This window comes from Carcharhinus amblyrhynchos, chromosome 10 (genome assembly GCF_965287045.1).
Source record: "Carcharhinus amblyrhynchos chromosome 10, sCarAmb.v2.hapA, whole genome shotgun sequence".
Classification (NCBI taxonomy): Eukaryota; Metazoa; Chordata; class Chondrichthyes; order Carcharhiniformes; family Carcharhinidae; genus Carcharhinus; species Carcharhinus amblyrhynchos.
The window spans coordinates 698,239-712,704 of record NC_137333.1 but is presented as its reverse complement, the minus strand read 5'-3'; the positions used below and the strand labels follow the sequence as shown (position 1 = coordinate 712,704).

The window sequence follows — 14,466 nt, the reverse complement described above, 5'->3', positions numbered from 1 at the left end:
AAAACCCCCATCCCAGCCCAAAATCCAGCTTCACTCCCCACAACCCTCAGCCCCTTGAGCCCAATTGCTCAGATCCACCTCCTCAGCCAATCCCCCTTCACCAGTGACCCCCCATAACCCCATCTCCTGCCCAGTTCCCTTGGCTCCAATGCCCTCTCCCGCTTCCCCCACCCCATCGACACCCCCCCTCCCGCCGCCCGCCACCCCCCCCCCACCCACCCACCCACCCACCTCCTCCTCCCACCCACCTCCTCCTCCTCCCAATAGGTTCCCACTCCCTGATTCTCCTGAATAGTTCAAATCCAGAGGTCAGTTTGACCAATCGGTGAACTTGACCTGGGATCTGGCTGGGACAGGAAATTGGGACAAGTACAAGTGAGGTGAATCTGATTGTCCAATCATGTTAGAGCATTCAAAGACATTCTCACGCTCAGTAGCGATAGGTTGGTGAGGTTGCAGCTGGAGGTTTGAAGGGAAGGGAGAGTGTTTTGATGCACAAACATTAAGAGGGTGAGGATTGAGGAACTGTTCCTTTCTGCCTCACTTTGCTCCTTGTTTCCTGTTGAGTTTTACCTCCAGCCCCTTGTTTTTTGGTGCTTTGCTTTTGCTCTCATTGGCTCTTTCTGCCAATGAAGATTTGCTTGCTTTGGGCTGAGAAAAGAAAACACAAAATGTGGATTAGAGAAAGAAAAACCCAAAATTAAACAAAACAAGTCAAACACTTTCAATTTTGCCTCAATCAAACACAGAGTTTTCCATCGAAAGTTTGATGTTTATCTGATTAAAAAAAAGGACTTTCTCCAGCACCTTTGATGATGGCTTTACAGCCAATCATTTCCAGCCACTGATGTAATATAAGAAACACGGCAGCTAATTTGTGCACAGCAAGCTCCCACAAACAGCAGTGTCATCATGACAAATAAATCTATGGATGAGATTTTCCAGCTGTGTTTGCCCCAAGACTGGAAAATCCTGCTCGAGGTCAATGGACCTTTGCATGGTCTGTCCCCGCCCACTATAATTCCCACACCGGATGGGACAGGAGAATCCTGCCCTATATTTCTGATGTTGGTTTATGGATAAACATTGACCCAGGACACTGTAAGAACGCCCCTGTCATTAAAATAACAGGTAAACTTTTGAACAGTAAAGAAATTAAGGGTTCTGGTGAGTGGGTGGGTAAGTGGAGCTGAGTCCACAAAAAGATCAGCCATGATCTTATTGAATGGCGGAGCAGGCTCGAGGGGCCGAATGGCCTACTCCAACTCTTAGTTCTTGTGTTCTTATTAAGATAGTGCCATGGGTTCCTATATGTCTACTTTGCATCTGGGTGTATCTGTGTAAAGATCATTGAAGATAGCAGGACAGGTGGAGAGAAGATTTAATAAAACATATAGTATTCTGGGCTTTATTAATAGGGGCACAGAGTGCAAGAATAAGGAGGCTATGCTGAACTGACGCAAGAGGCTAGTTAGACCTCAGCTGGAATACTGTGTATAGTCAATAGAGTGAATGTGTCGAGTCTGATATGACTCTTTAGAACTGAAGACAAGGCAGAATGTAATGGACCTTATCCCGTTGAGAAAGCAAAGGGGGAGCAGATGGAACAAAAGAGAAGGACAGGGATAGGTTAGAGGGTGGGGGAGATAAAATAACAAAACGTCATGGAACACAAGACAAAGGGAGTGGTAATATCAGTATCAAAGAATAAAGCCTAGGCCCAGGGTAGGTGTTAATGGCAGAACAAAGACCAGCACCACTTGAAAGCAGAAACATGAGAACAAAATACAACCAACACTCGGGAGGAAAAGAAAATCAGAAAGCAGGAAGGTTCCATGGTCTAATGCTGTTGAACTCAATGTTGAGTTCAGAAAGCTTCAAAATGCCTAATCAGTGAATGAGGGGATGTTCCTCATGCTTGTGTTGGGTTTCACTGGAATGTTGCAAAAAGCCAAGGACAGCAATGTGGACAGGAGAGTAAGATAGCGAAGTGAAAAGACAAGTGACAGGGAGGTCGGGGTCCTGCTTACGGACTAAGTTAAGCTGTTCCACAAAGACATCACCCAGTCTGTGTCTAATCGCGTTAGTTTTGAACTATTGGCCAGGTACAGTTTTAAGTTGGCCTTTGCAAGCCCTGAACGGTGACGTGTTTGGGACATTCTGGGCTGTCTTACACAAATACTGGAGAAGAGTCAAGGCAGAGAGAGAAATAAATTCTTCATTCAAAGAATTCCTTCAGTACAGAGAAGGCCATTTGACCCATTGAGTCTGTACCAACCACAATCTAACCCAGACACTATCCCCATAACCCCATGTATTTACCCTGCTAATCCCCTTCAACACCAAGGGGCAATTTAGCATGGCCAATCCACCTAACCTGCACATCTTTGGACTGTGGGAGGAGTGATGTGGATATGCCGGCGTTGGACTGGGGTAAACACAGTAAAAAGTCTGACAACACCAGGTTTAAGTCCAACCGATTTATTTGATAGTAAACTCATTAGCTTTTGAGGTTTCCCTCTTCGTCATTCATCTGACAAAGGGACTAACCCGAAAGCTAGTGAGTTTACTATCAAATAAATCAGTTGGACTTAAACCTGGTGTTGTCAGACTTTTTACTGTGGGAGGAAACCAGAGCACCCGGAGGAAACCCACGCAGACATGGGGAGAACGTGCAGACTCCACATTGACAGTGACCCAAGCTGGGCATTGAACCCGGGTCCCTGGAGCTGTGAGGCAGTAATGCTAACCACTGTGCCACGCTTGGTGCAGCAGGCACGGAGACTGGGCCTGGAGCAGGGCTGCTGTCCCACGGGGACTGAGGTAATTACCTTCGGGTGCTGTGTATTGAACCAGCCACGGGGGTATCGAGCAATGTGGTCCATGAGTCTCTCAGCTTTATACCAGTCCTCATGCCATTTGAGATGATCGTACTGGGGCTGCACCAGCTTGAGGCGTTCCTGCAAGCTCTTGTTTTCTTGACTAACTCTCAACTGCTCTTGCTGGCGTTTCTGACGGTTCAGGCTGAGAATGGAAATGATGGCAGCGTCAGATAAAGCTCACATTATTTCAGCTCAACCCGGGTGCAGCCCACTCAATCATCACTCGGGAACAGCAGCCACTGTTATCATGTGGGCAGCGGCAGAAATCAACATCCACACAGCAAACACCCACACAGAGAGGAGGTAAAAACTATTTGAGACAATATTGGACAGGGCAACGAGGACAATTCTGCTGCTCTTATTCAAAATAGTGCCATGAGAGAGAGGACAACTGGGTCCTCAGCTTAATGTCTCATCCAAAAACTGGCACTTCTGACAGTGTAGCATTCCCTCAGTACGGCACTTGGAGTGTTAACGTAGATAAATGTTGGGATAATATTGCTGAATTGTATCACGAGAGGATGATGCAGGGTTTGTGTATCTCCTCCTGCCATCAGGCCCCCTCAGCATCCTGTCTAAACCAACACCTCCAACATTGTGATGTGCACTTTGGTGACCAACTCTGGTTGGACAGATTCCGGGAGTTTTTCCTCCGACCATTCTGCCGCCTTCCCCCACCGCCATGTTCTGCCATTGGCTGCCCAACAAGCCTATCCTAACATTGACCCGCCCTCCCCTGTCAATTGGTCGACACTCAGTCTCCAAACTGTCTGATTGGACGGTGATCGTCTGTCAGTCAAATAATCATTTTAATCCTGTCTCCAATAATCTTTAACTAAGAAACGTTAATTAGTTACAGACTTCAGGGGATCGACAGAGCTGTGAAATGGGCAGACACACGGCACGTGCAGCTCACTGCAGAGAAACGTGAACTGAGTGATTTTGCTCAGTCTGAGGGTAAATCTATAACCTGAGGTGATGCACAGTCAGAGCCAGTGCTGTTTGTACATAAATCTTTCAATGTGGCACGGCAAGTCTAGAAGGTTCTTAAAAAGGCAAATTGGGTCTTTGGTTTCATTAGTTAGGCAGCATGGTGGCACAATGGTTGGCACTGCTGCCTCATGGTGCCTGAGTCCTGGGTTCGATTCCAGCCTGTAGTCACTGTCTGTGTGAAGTTTGCACATTCTCCCCATGTCTGCGTGGGTTTCTTCCAGATGCCCCGGTTTCCTCCCACAGTCCAAAGATGGTGGATTGACATTACAAAATGTCCCTGAGTGTCTGTCCCAAGATGTGTAGCTTGGGGGATTAGCAGTGATAAATGTGTGGGGTTATGGGGATAAGGATGAGATGGGCCTGGGTGAGATGATCTGTCAGAGAGTCAGTGCAGATTTGATGGGCCAAATGGCCTCTGTCTGCACTGTAGGGATTGTATGATTTGCAGAGGAATACAATACCAAAGAAAGACAATTATACAAATCCGTTATAAAACACATTGTGCTCTAAACGACAGGTTAGTGAGTTGAATTGTTAACTCTGTTTCTCTCTCCACTGATGCTGCCAGATGTGCTGAGACTGTCTCAAATTTTCACTATTAAATTCATTTCCAGCATCTGCTATATTTGGCTTTTGCATCAGACCCCAGCTGAATACTGGGTACCCCACCCCCACCCTCTGCACCCCCACCCACCTCCCCCAACTCTGCTCCCCCACCCCCCACTCCCCTCCCCAACTCTGCTCCCCCACCCTCCGCTCCCCCAGTCCTGCTTCCCCACCCCCCTGCTCCACACGCCTGCTCCCCCACCCCCTGCTTCCCCACCCCCCAACTCTGCTCCTCCACCCCCCCTACATCCCGATCCCCTTCCCCCAACTCTGCTCCCTCACCCCCTGCTCCCCCACCCTCCGCTCCCCCAGTCCTGCTCCCCCACCCCACCCCCCCCCCAGTCCTGCTTCCCTACCCCCCTGCTCCACCACCCCATGCTCCCTCACCCCCCCACTCCCCCAACCCTGCTCCGTCACACCTTCATTCCCCTGCACCCCCACCCCCCTCCGTTCCCACTCCCCCAACCCGGCTCCACCACCCCCTGCTCCCCACCCCTGCTCCCCCACCCCACCCACTCCCCTGCTTCCCCACTCTAGCTAAAAGTCTAGGGGAGGCCAGCAAGTGGAACATCAGCTGTCCTGCTGTCATTTAACAGTTGTTGGCCTTTACAAGGTTACAGTGGAGTGCAGAGGAGAATTTTTCGGAGATGAGGAGCTTGAGATAGTCCTCCATAGAGAAGGTTAGAGGAAGAGATTGAACGAGGCGATGATGGAGTGAACCAGGAGGGAGTGTTTGTGCTGACAGGATGGTGGGTGAGTTGCCAGAGGGGCACAGGGTTAAGGTCTTGGCTGCATTTCACACCAATGGTGCACTTTGCACATGTGTGAATAAACTGCATTACACATAGAACATAGAACAGTACAGGCCCTTCGGCCCTCAATGTTGTGCCGAGCTGTGTCCAAACCCAAGATCGAGCTATCCCACTCCCTATCATTCTGGAGCGCTCCACGTGCCTATCCAATAACCGCTTGAAAGTTCCTAAAGTGTCTGACTCCACTATCCCAGCAGGCAGCGCATTCCACACCCCAACCACTCTCTGACACACTGTGTTAATCCCCATCAGCTCCCCCGGCAATCTCTCATTCATCTCCCATGGGACTGATTGAATACCCAGTACCCTCAGTAACAGACAATGGCTTGTCCAAGTGGAACTCATCATTTGAGTTCCCTATAAGGCAGACACTGAGTAGAAGTTGCGGAATCACTGTCCTGGCTGGGATGTGTGTATGTACACCGCGGTATAGTGGCTTTAATTTGTGTTTAAAAATAAACCCTGCTCCTTTCCAGTTGAGCTTCCTGAGTTATTACACATACACTGAGCATTCTCAATGGCTGTGGCAACACACAGTGTGATGTGACGTAACTCGAGGATATTGAACCTACGCAGTGAGTTGTGACCCTGAAGGTGCTGCCCGATAAGGCTGTGGAAGCGGATTCAATTGGAACTTTCAAAAGGGGAAATGGGAGAAACACTCGGAAGAATTTTGTTCCCACAATGCTGTGGGACAGAGCAGGGAGACTGGGGCTAATTGGATTGCTCTTTCAAAGAGCTGCCCCAGGCTCGATGGGCTGAATGGCCTCCTTCTGTGCTGTGTGATTCAATGAAAATACAAAGTTGCCGCAGCACTGAGACACCAAACATCTGGATGATGCCAGAGTGTGCAGGCACAGAGTCAGGACCATCACCTCTTGGCTTTATACTCATTCTTGTTGTCAATTCGACCTGTGGTCCTCATGATGGTCGACATCTTTTGAAGCAACAGCTGGTTATCTCTCTCAATGGTGGACAGCCTGTCCTCATCCAGCTGTGGGGTTAGAAATGGGACACAGTCAGTGCCTTGTAACTCCATTCCTTATGGGAAAGTCCGCATCCACAAAACTGACCTTCTGGCCAAGGCAGATTGTCAGGGAGGCTTTGTCAGTCTCCCAGGAACTTTCTGGTTGTTCCCCCCACTGGCAACCACCCCCCCCACCACACACCCACACACACACACACACACACACACACACCCACACACACTGCCCCACACACACACACACACACACAAAACTCATCCCCTGCCCTGGGTTCTCCCGGCAGTGAGATGTTCATTCAACCAGAAACCCCATTGACAGCGGGTGGGGACCAGACGATCCCACCAGAGGCCAATGGCTGTCACCTCCCCTGCTCTGAAACACAGGGTGTGTTGCGTGGAAAATCCTGTTCATCTCATATTTACGCTGATCTTTTATAACCTCAGTGTGCCCCAAATCAGCCAATTAAGTACTTATGTAGGGATGAGGGAAACACAGCAGGAAATATGCATGTAGCAAGATCCCATGAATACTGACTGATTTGAAACGTTAACTGTTTCTCCCTCTCCACAGATTCTGCCAGATCTGCTGAGTGTTTGCACCTCAGCACTGACCCTCTGACAGTGCAGCACTCCCTCCGTACTGACCCTCTGACAGTGCGGCACTCCCTCAGTACTGACCCTCTGACAGTGCGGCACTCCCTCAGCACTGACCCTCTGACAGTGCGGCACTCCCTCAGTACTGACCCTCTGGCAGTGCGGCACTCCCTCAGTACTGACCCTCTGACAGTGCGGCACTCCCTCAGTACTGACCCTCTGACAGTGCGGCACTCCCTCAGCACTGACCCTCTGACAGTGCGGCACTCCCTCAGTACTGACCCTCTGACAGTGCGGCACTCCCTCAGCACTGACCCTCTGACAGTGCGGCACTCCCTCAGCACTGACCCTCTGACAGTGCGGCACTCCCTCAGTACTGACCCTCTGGCAGTGCGGCACTCCCTCAGCACTGACCCTCTGACAGTGCGGCACTCCCTCAGTACTGACCCTCTGGCAGTGCGGCACTCCCTCAGTACTGACCCTCTGACAGTGTGGCACTCCCTCCGCACTGACCCTCTGACAGTGTGGCACTCCCTCAGTACTGACCCTCTGACAGTGCGGCACTCCCTCAGTACTGACCCTCTGACAGTGCGGCACTCCCTCAGCACTGACCCTCTGACAGTGCGGCACTCCCTCAGCACTGACCCTCTGACAGTGCGGCACTCCCTCAGCACTGACCCTCTGACAGTGCGGCACTCCCTCAGCACTGACCCTCTGACAGTGCGGCACTCCCTCAGCACTGACCCTCTGACAGTGCGGCACTCCCTCAGCACTGACCCTCTGACAGTGCGGCACTCCCTCAGTACTGACCCTCTGACAGTGCGGCACTCCCTCAGCACTGACCCTCTGACAGTGCGGCACTCCCTCAGCACTGACCCTCTGACAGTGCGGCACTCCCTCAGTACTGACCCTCTGACAGTGCGGCACTCCCTCAGTACTGACCCTCTGACAGTGCGGCACTCCCTCAGCACTGACCCTCTGACAGTGCGGCACTCCCTCAGTACTGACCCTCTGACAGTGCGGCACTCCCTCAGTACTGACCCTCTGACAGTGCGGCACTCCCTCAGTACTGCACCCCGAGAATCAACTTCAAATCTCTGGAATGTAATTTGAAGAGTGTCTCAGGGTGACTCTGCATCTTCGGGGTGGGGGGGGTAGGGGCCAGGGGTGCGTGGGGGAGGCTGGGAAGATGCTGAGGGAGGAGGGAAATTAAAGTTTTAAAATGATGAAGCAATTTGACATCCTTGACGTTTATACCCAGTGACCCCACACCCTGAGAATGAATTATAATCAACCATCAACTTCGCAAAAAAACAAAGAAAAAATGGCTGGAAATTCAAATATCTTCACAATTACCTTCAGTTTCTTAAATTTCAGGCTAAGGTGAGGGTAGGTTTCGGGAGAGTTATTGTCGATTGTTGGTTTTGCAGCTTTTATCTGCAAGAGAAGGTTAAACAAAAACCAGATATCAAATAATTAAGGAGACATCCACTTGCTTTAGTTTTCAAGTTTAATTATTACTGTCACATTAACATTAAATTAACACTGCAATGAAGTTACTGTGAAAATCCCCTAGTTGCCACACTCCAGCACCTCTTCGGGTACACTGAGGGAGAATTTAGCATGGTCAATGCACCTAACCAGCACATTGTTCGGAGTGTGGGAGAGAACCGGAGCACCCGGAGGAAACCCACGCAGACACGGGGAGAACGTGCAAACTCCACACAGACAGTGAAGCAAGCTGTTAATCGAACCAGGGTCCCTGGCGCTATGAGGCAGCTGTCCTAACCATGGTCCTACCCTGCTTTAGTCCCCTCAACCTATACTGAAAGGAGCACTTGAGATGAAGGGGATCGAGGGATTTGGCGGGGGGGAGGTGGGGTCAGGCTATTGAGTTAGATGGTCAGCCATGATCAAAATGAATGGTGGAGCAGGCTTGAAGGGCCGAATGGCCTCTTGCTCCTATGTTTCTCTATTTCTATATCAAGGGGGACAGTTTGGGAGGGTGTTGGATACTTTCCCGGAGATTTCATCACAACCTTTCCCCCACCTCGAACAGCCGCCCCCACCATCTTCCTATTGGTCACCTTCCCACGGACAACTAAAAGTTAAACAATCTCTTCTGATTGGATGATTGTCTGTTCCTCAATCTTTTTCTCCCCCGTCCAATGTTTTTATAACTAATTAACAAGAATGTTCAAAGAATGATTTTATAAACTGCACTTTTGAACACAGTGCTGGTTAATATTCTCCTGGGTATTTCACTCCCAGAGGTGAGATTCAGTAATTCCTGGATAACCCGAAGGAGGGATTGGTAATACTGGATGCCAGGATTCCATCAGGAATTTGATTCTTTCTGTCCCTGAGACGTCTTTGAGCATTGAGAAGGTCTTTACTAATCAATCACAGATCAATTATCCTGTCAAGCTGCTCGGAGCAAAAACAAATCTTTAAACTTTGGCCGAGTTGGATTAATTTTCAAATTAACTGGGCTCCCTAACCGGGTTCCACTAACCAGGCTCCATTAACCAGGCTCCCCTAGCCAGGCTTCACTAACCAGGCTCCACTAACCAAGCTCCGTAGCCAGGCTCCACTAACAGGCTCCATTAACCAGGCTCCACCAACCAGGCTCCACTAACTAGGCTCCCTAGCCAGGCTCCACTGACCAGGCTCCCATAACCAAGTTCCAATAACCAGGCTCCATTACTTGGTTCTGCAAACCAAACTCCACTAACCTGGCTCTGCTAACCAGGTTCCACTAATGTGGCTCCACTAACCAGGCTCTGCTAACAAGGCTCTCCTAACAAGGCTCTCCTAACCAGGCTCCACCAACCTGGCTCCCCTAACTAGCCTCCATTAATTGTGCTCACCTAGCCAGGCTCCACTAACCAGGCTCCCCTAACCAAGCTCCACTAACTGGGCTCACTAGCTTGATTCTGCTAATTTGGCTCTGTTAACCTGGCTCTGCTAACTGGGCTCCACTAACTAGACTCCCCTAACCAGGCTCCCCTATCCAGGCTCTCTGAACCAGGATCCACTAACCAAGCTCCACTAACCAGGTTTCACCAACCAGGCTCCACTAACCAGGCTCACTAACCAGGCTCTGCTAACCAGTCTCCCCCAGCCAGGCTCCTCTAACCAGATCCTGTCACACAGTGTAAATCATTGCTGTAAAGGGGTAAGTTATTCCTTCCCTCTCTATCTCTATACTCGGCTCCTTCTCCCTGGGGCAATTGCAAGAGCTTTCTTGCTGCTGATTGCAGTGAGCCATTTAATCATCCGTTAAAATCTCCTACCCCTGAGAACGTAACAGCCACTGCTTAAAACTGGTGAACTCTCCACAGCCTGCCTCAATTTCAAAAACTGACAAAAACACATCTGCCTCTTCAAGCTGGGAGGAGGGAGTGGGCGTATCTCACAACCACATTGAGAGGCCGAACTTCTTGTGTGATTCACAGCATTGAAGTCCCATAAATGTTTACATGGGCTGTGAACCATACCGTTAACCAGGCTGGACAAACACAAGCTTTCTACCAACACATGGACTTCTTTTAATGGCCAGACATCTGTAGCACTCTAGAACATTATTGACCTCACTCGGTCCATCACACAAATACTTTCTGTTTCCATGGCAACCTCTTGGTTACTCCATACAAGCTGCCACTTACAATGAAACCTGTCCAATGAAGTTCAGAAGCACACACTCTGGCACTGAAAACCAGCAGAAATTGATGCAGCTTCACTGAAATCACAGCACAACATGAGTCATAGATCTTGTAAAGCAGTGTGAGCCATTCGTCCCATCGCACCAGTGCCAGCAGTCTGACCCAATTAGTCACTGACAGCTCTTTCTCCATCGTCCTGCAACATTTTCCCTCAAGTTTGTAACCATTTCCCTTTAGAAAGTTACCATTGAATCTGTTTCTACTGCAGGGGGTGGCGCAGTGGCACAGTGTTAGCATTGCTGCCTCACAGTGCCAGGCACCTGGGTTCAATTCCTGTCTTGGGTCACTGTCTGTGTGGTGTTTGCACATTCTCCCTGTGTCTGTGTGGGTTTCCTCCACAGTCCAAAGGTGTGTGTGTTAGATTGATTGACCATACTAAGTTAACACTAGTGTCACAGGGATTAGCGGGGTAAATATGTGAGGTTATGGGAATAGGGCCTAGGTGGGATTGTTGCCGGTGCAGACTTGATGGGCCAAGTGGCCTTCTTCTGCACTGTAGGGACTCTATGATTCTATGGCACTGCCCTTTCAGATGGTGGGTTCCAGATCACAACTTTGTACATAATAAAACAAATTCCTAATCTCTCCCCATCACTCTGGTTTTTTTGCCGATCACCCTCAATCTGTGTGCCTCTGGTTACCAACCCTCCCCCACTGCTAGTATTGGAAACGCTTCCTCCTTATTCACTCTATCAAAACACCTCTTGACTTTGAACACCTCCATTAAATCTCCGGGGAGAACCTCACCAGCTTCTCCAGTGTCTCCATGGAACTCAGGTCCCATGGAGTTCCATGGCACCAATAATTCGGCATCCAATTTATGCACAGCAAGCTCCCACAAACAGAAATGCGATAAATGAGCAGATCATTTAGTTTAGTGATGTTGGTTGGAGAGTATATATTGGTCAGGGACACCACAGCAAACTCCCACACTCTTCTTCGAAATAGTTGCCATGGGTCTCTCACACAGGGAGCGAGCAGACTGGGCCTTGGTTTAACATCTCATCCAAAAAGATGGCATTTCAGACAGTGCAGCACTCTGATGGTACTGCCTTGGACTGTCAGCTTGGATTATATGTGGGATTTGAACAGCTGGCCTTCTGACTCAGTTGATAGTGTTACTCTCTGAAGGATGGCTGAAAAATGTTGGCACATATCGGGTTGACAGTCAGAATCTTTTTCCCAGAATTGAAATGCCTAATACTAGGGAGCTCACACTTAAGTGAAAGGGGGAAAGTTCAAAGGAGATGTGAGGGGCAAGTTTTTTTTTACACAGAGAGTGGTAGGTGTCTGGAACACGCTGCCAGGGCTGGTGGTGCAGGCAGATACGATCGGGACGTTAAAGGGGCTTTTAGATAAGCACACGAATATGGAAGAATTAGAGTGATACAGACTAAGGGACGGGCAAAAGGGATTAGTTTAATTTAACATCATGGTTTTATTTAGCACAACATGGTGGGCCGAAGGGCCTGTTCCTGTGCTGTTCTGTTCTAAGTTCTAAATCAGGTCAACTTATGGGAGGGGGTGTGGGGTGGGGTGGGGTGGGGCGGGCGATGGGGAGAAGGATGGGGGGGGGGAGACCTCTGGGGAAGTTCCCTCCCGACCCAGAAGGTGGGAAACAAGCCCCGGGTGATGTTGGGGTAATGCAAACTCCAAAAACTGTGAAAATCTACGCTGCTGCATATCGATATTTCGCTTGCTGCAAAGGTGGGAAATCTCAGCAGGGTATCTCAGGCCAATATTTGCAAAATGATAAAATAAATGGACCTGCCTTAATAGACCTTGTGGTTACTGACCATATAAAAGATAAACAATGCAAGCTTAATTAAACTGTGATGAATTATACATTGAACCAGTTCCAGAAACAATTCATCAAAAAGCAGCAGGTTTATGCAAAGCTATTTGAATTATTTCTGAAATGAAAGGTGTTAGTATAATGAAACATTTCAATGCAGTTTGGTTTATGAAGGAAAGTGATTGACAGAATTGGCTGCAGTGAGTGTTTCTGTTTGAAACCAGCTCATTCAATTAAAACAGGGAAAAGATTGGCATTTATACAGCAGAGAGAGAGGAACCGTTCACATTTCCAGTCAAATATGACTGTTCTCCAGGTTCCGAAAAAGAACCGCATTTGCCTCGAAACATTAACTCGTTTCCTCCCCCTGCCAGTGACGCTGAGTTTTTCCAGCATTTTCTGTTTCTTATTTAAGCCGGTATTTTGCTTTTATATTATGTTTGCGTTTATGTGTGGCTCCTTTTGGCACCTCAGCATTTTGTAGAATCACAGAATCCTTGCAATGCAGAGGGAGGCCCTTCAGCCCATCAAGTCTGCACTGACTCTGACAGACTATCTCACCCAGGCCCTCTGACCCGTCCTATCCCCACCACCCCAAGCATTTACCCGGCTAATCCCTACATCTCTGGACACTAAAGAGCGGTGTAGCACGGCCAATGCACCTTAACCAGCGCGTCTTTCGGACTGTGGGAGGAAACAGGAGCACCCGGAGGAAACCCACGCAGACACGGGGAGGACGTGCAGACTCTGCACAGACAGTGACCCAAAGCCGGAATTAAACCCATCTCCCTGACGCTCTGGGGCAGCAATGCTAACCACTGTGCCACTCTTGCAAAACACTTTGAAACCAATGAAATTGTAACATTCTTGCTGTTCTAAGGCGGGAGACAATCTCCTGGTCTGGAATGAACCGTGCTGTAATCTGGGGCCAGTCAGGGAATGTCAATTTGTTTTCATTTCTCAGGAAGGTGGCAACTGCGTTAGAGGGAGAGACCTCGGAAAGTCACTGCTGTGGCCTGGTCCCAGCGTGGCCAACCCTTTACAGCAAACTGTTTACGTACAGGATTTAAGTGGTAACTTCAGCCTTTCCACCGAAATATAAAAGGAAGAGAAAGCGACGGGGAAATCGAGCAAATCATTATAAACAGTTAATAATTTCCTGCATCCACAACATTATATTCCAGTAAACGTTTAAACTGAAATAGTTGGAAAGACCAAGAGGAGATTGTCTGAAAAAGGAACGGCCCCTATATACACTAATTGTCTGCTTAAATTGATATTTCTCTACATTTCTGTACCAACTATATTAGCCGCTGGTTGGTACCACAGGCAGTGTCAAGCTGATTTATTGCTCGCCTCTCTCTCTCCTCCCTTACCTTCCGCTGGTGTTCATGGTAACAAGCACGGTCCCACTTTTCCTGTAAGTATTTGCTGCCACTGGGGAGAATGGGCTGATAGGCACGGTGCATGGCAGACTCAGGGTTCACCAGCTGCAGCCTGGCACAGGGTGGCTGCGATGCAGGTTTAAGGGGATCCGGGGCTGCCGAGTATCTGGCGTGTTTGTGTCGGATCATATGTCTGTTGCTATGACAAGCGAGCGAATAGCTGGATCTTTTGTTCCATGTGTTTGAACAGGGGCTGATGAAACATGGTGAAAAACACTGCTCCCTTCTCCCAGGCTCCCTGTCCATTGGCCTTGAGCTATGTGATGTAGACAGAAGCTCTCATTCACCCCTCTGTCTGAGAAGGAAGTCTAGAGAGATTAGCAGCAGTGGACGGGAGGGAAGTTATAGCTTGAGTGGCCAAAGGTCGCCTGGGTTTATGGACAATCAGTGTTAAGTGGCAAATATAGCAGTCAATTTACACACACTACATTCAGTAACACAGAAAATAAAATGAATGAATCACAGAATTCGGCCCTTCATGTCTGTACTAGCTCCCCGAAGGAGCAATTCACTTGTGCCTCTCCCCTCCCTGATATGGAGGTGCCAGCTGGGGTGGGCACAGTAAGAAATCTCACAGCACCAGGTCAAAGCCCGACAGGTTTATTTGGTATCACGAGCTTTCGGAGCAC

General features: G+C 49.1%; 1 protein-coding gene across 1 annotated transcript; it reads right to left on the bottom strand.

The window, feature by feature from the left end:
* Window positions 1–253: 253 nt before the first annotated feature.
* LOC145349330 (sperm axonemal maintenance protein CFAP97D1-like) lies at window positions 254–14,131 on the bottom strand. The gene is made up of 5 exons (XM_080197830.1): window positions 13,769–14,131; window positions 8,229–8,309; window positions 6,169–6,287; window positions 2,832–3,024; window positions 254–651 (listed from the first exon to the last, which is right to left on the bottom strand). Exons 1-5 carry the CDS (start codon window positions 14,081–14,083, stop codon window positions 541–543), a joined length of 819 nt encoding a protein of 272 aa, XP_080053956.1. The 5' UTR covers window positions 14,084–14,131; the 3' UTR covers window positions 254–540.
* Between the last annotated feature and the right edge of the window lie 335 nt (window positions 14,132–14,466).

Excerpts from the sequence above, each read along its gene's own strand:
- LOC145349330 (XM_080197830.1), bottom strand. The coding sequence starts at position 14,083 with ATGGACAGGGAGCCTGGGAGAAGGGAGCAGTGTTTTTCACCATGTTTC. Across the intron at positions 6,288-8,228 it reads TGAAATTTAAGAAACTGAAG|CTGGATGAGGACAGGCTGTC; the intron begins GTAATTGTGAAG and ends CTAACCCCACAG. Across the intron at positions 652-2,831 it reads TCAATACACAGCACCCGAAG|CCCAAAGCAAGCAAATCTTC; the intron begins GTAATTACCTCA and ends TTCTTTTCTCAG.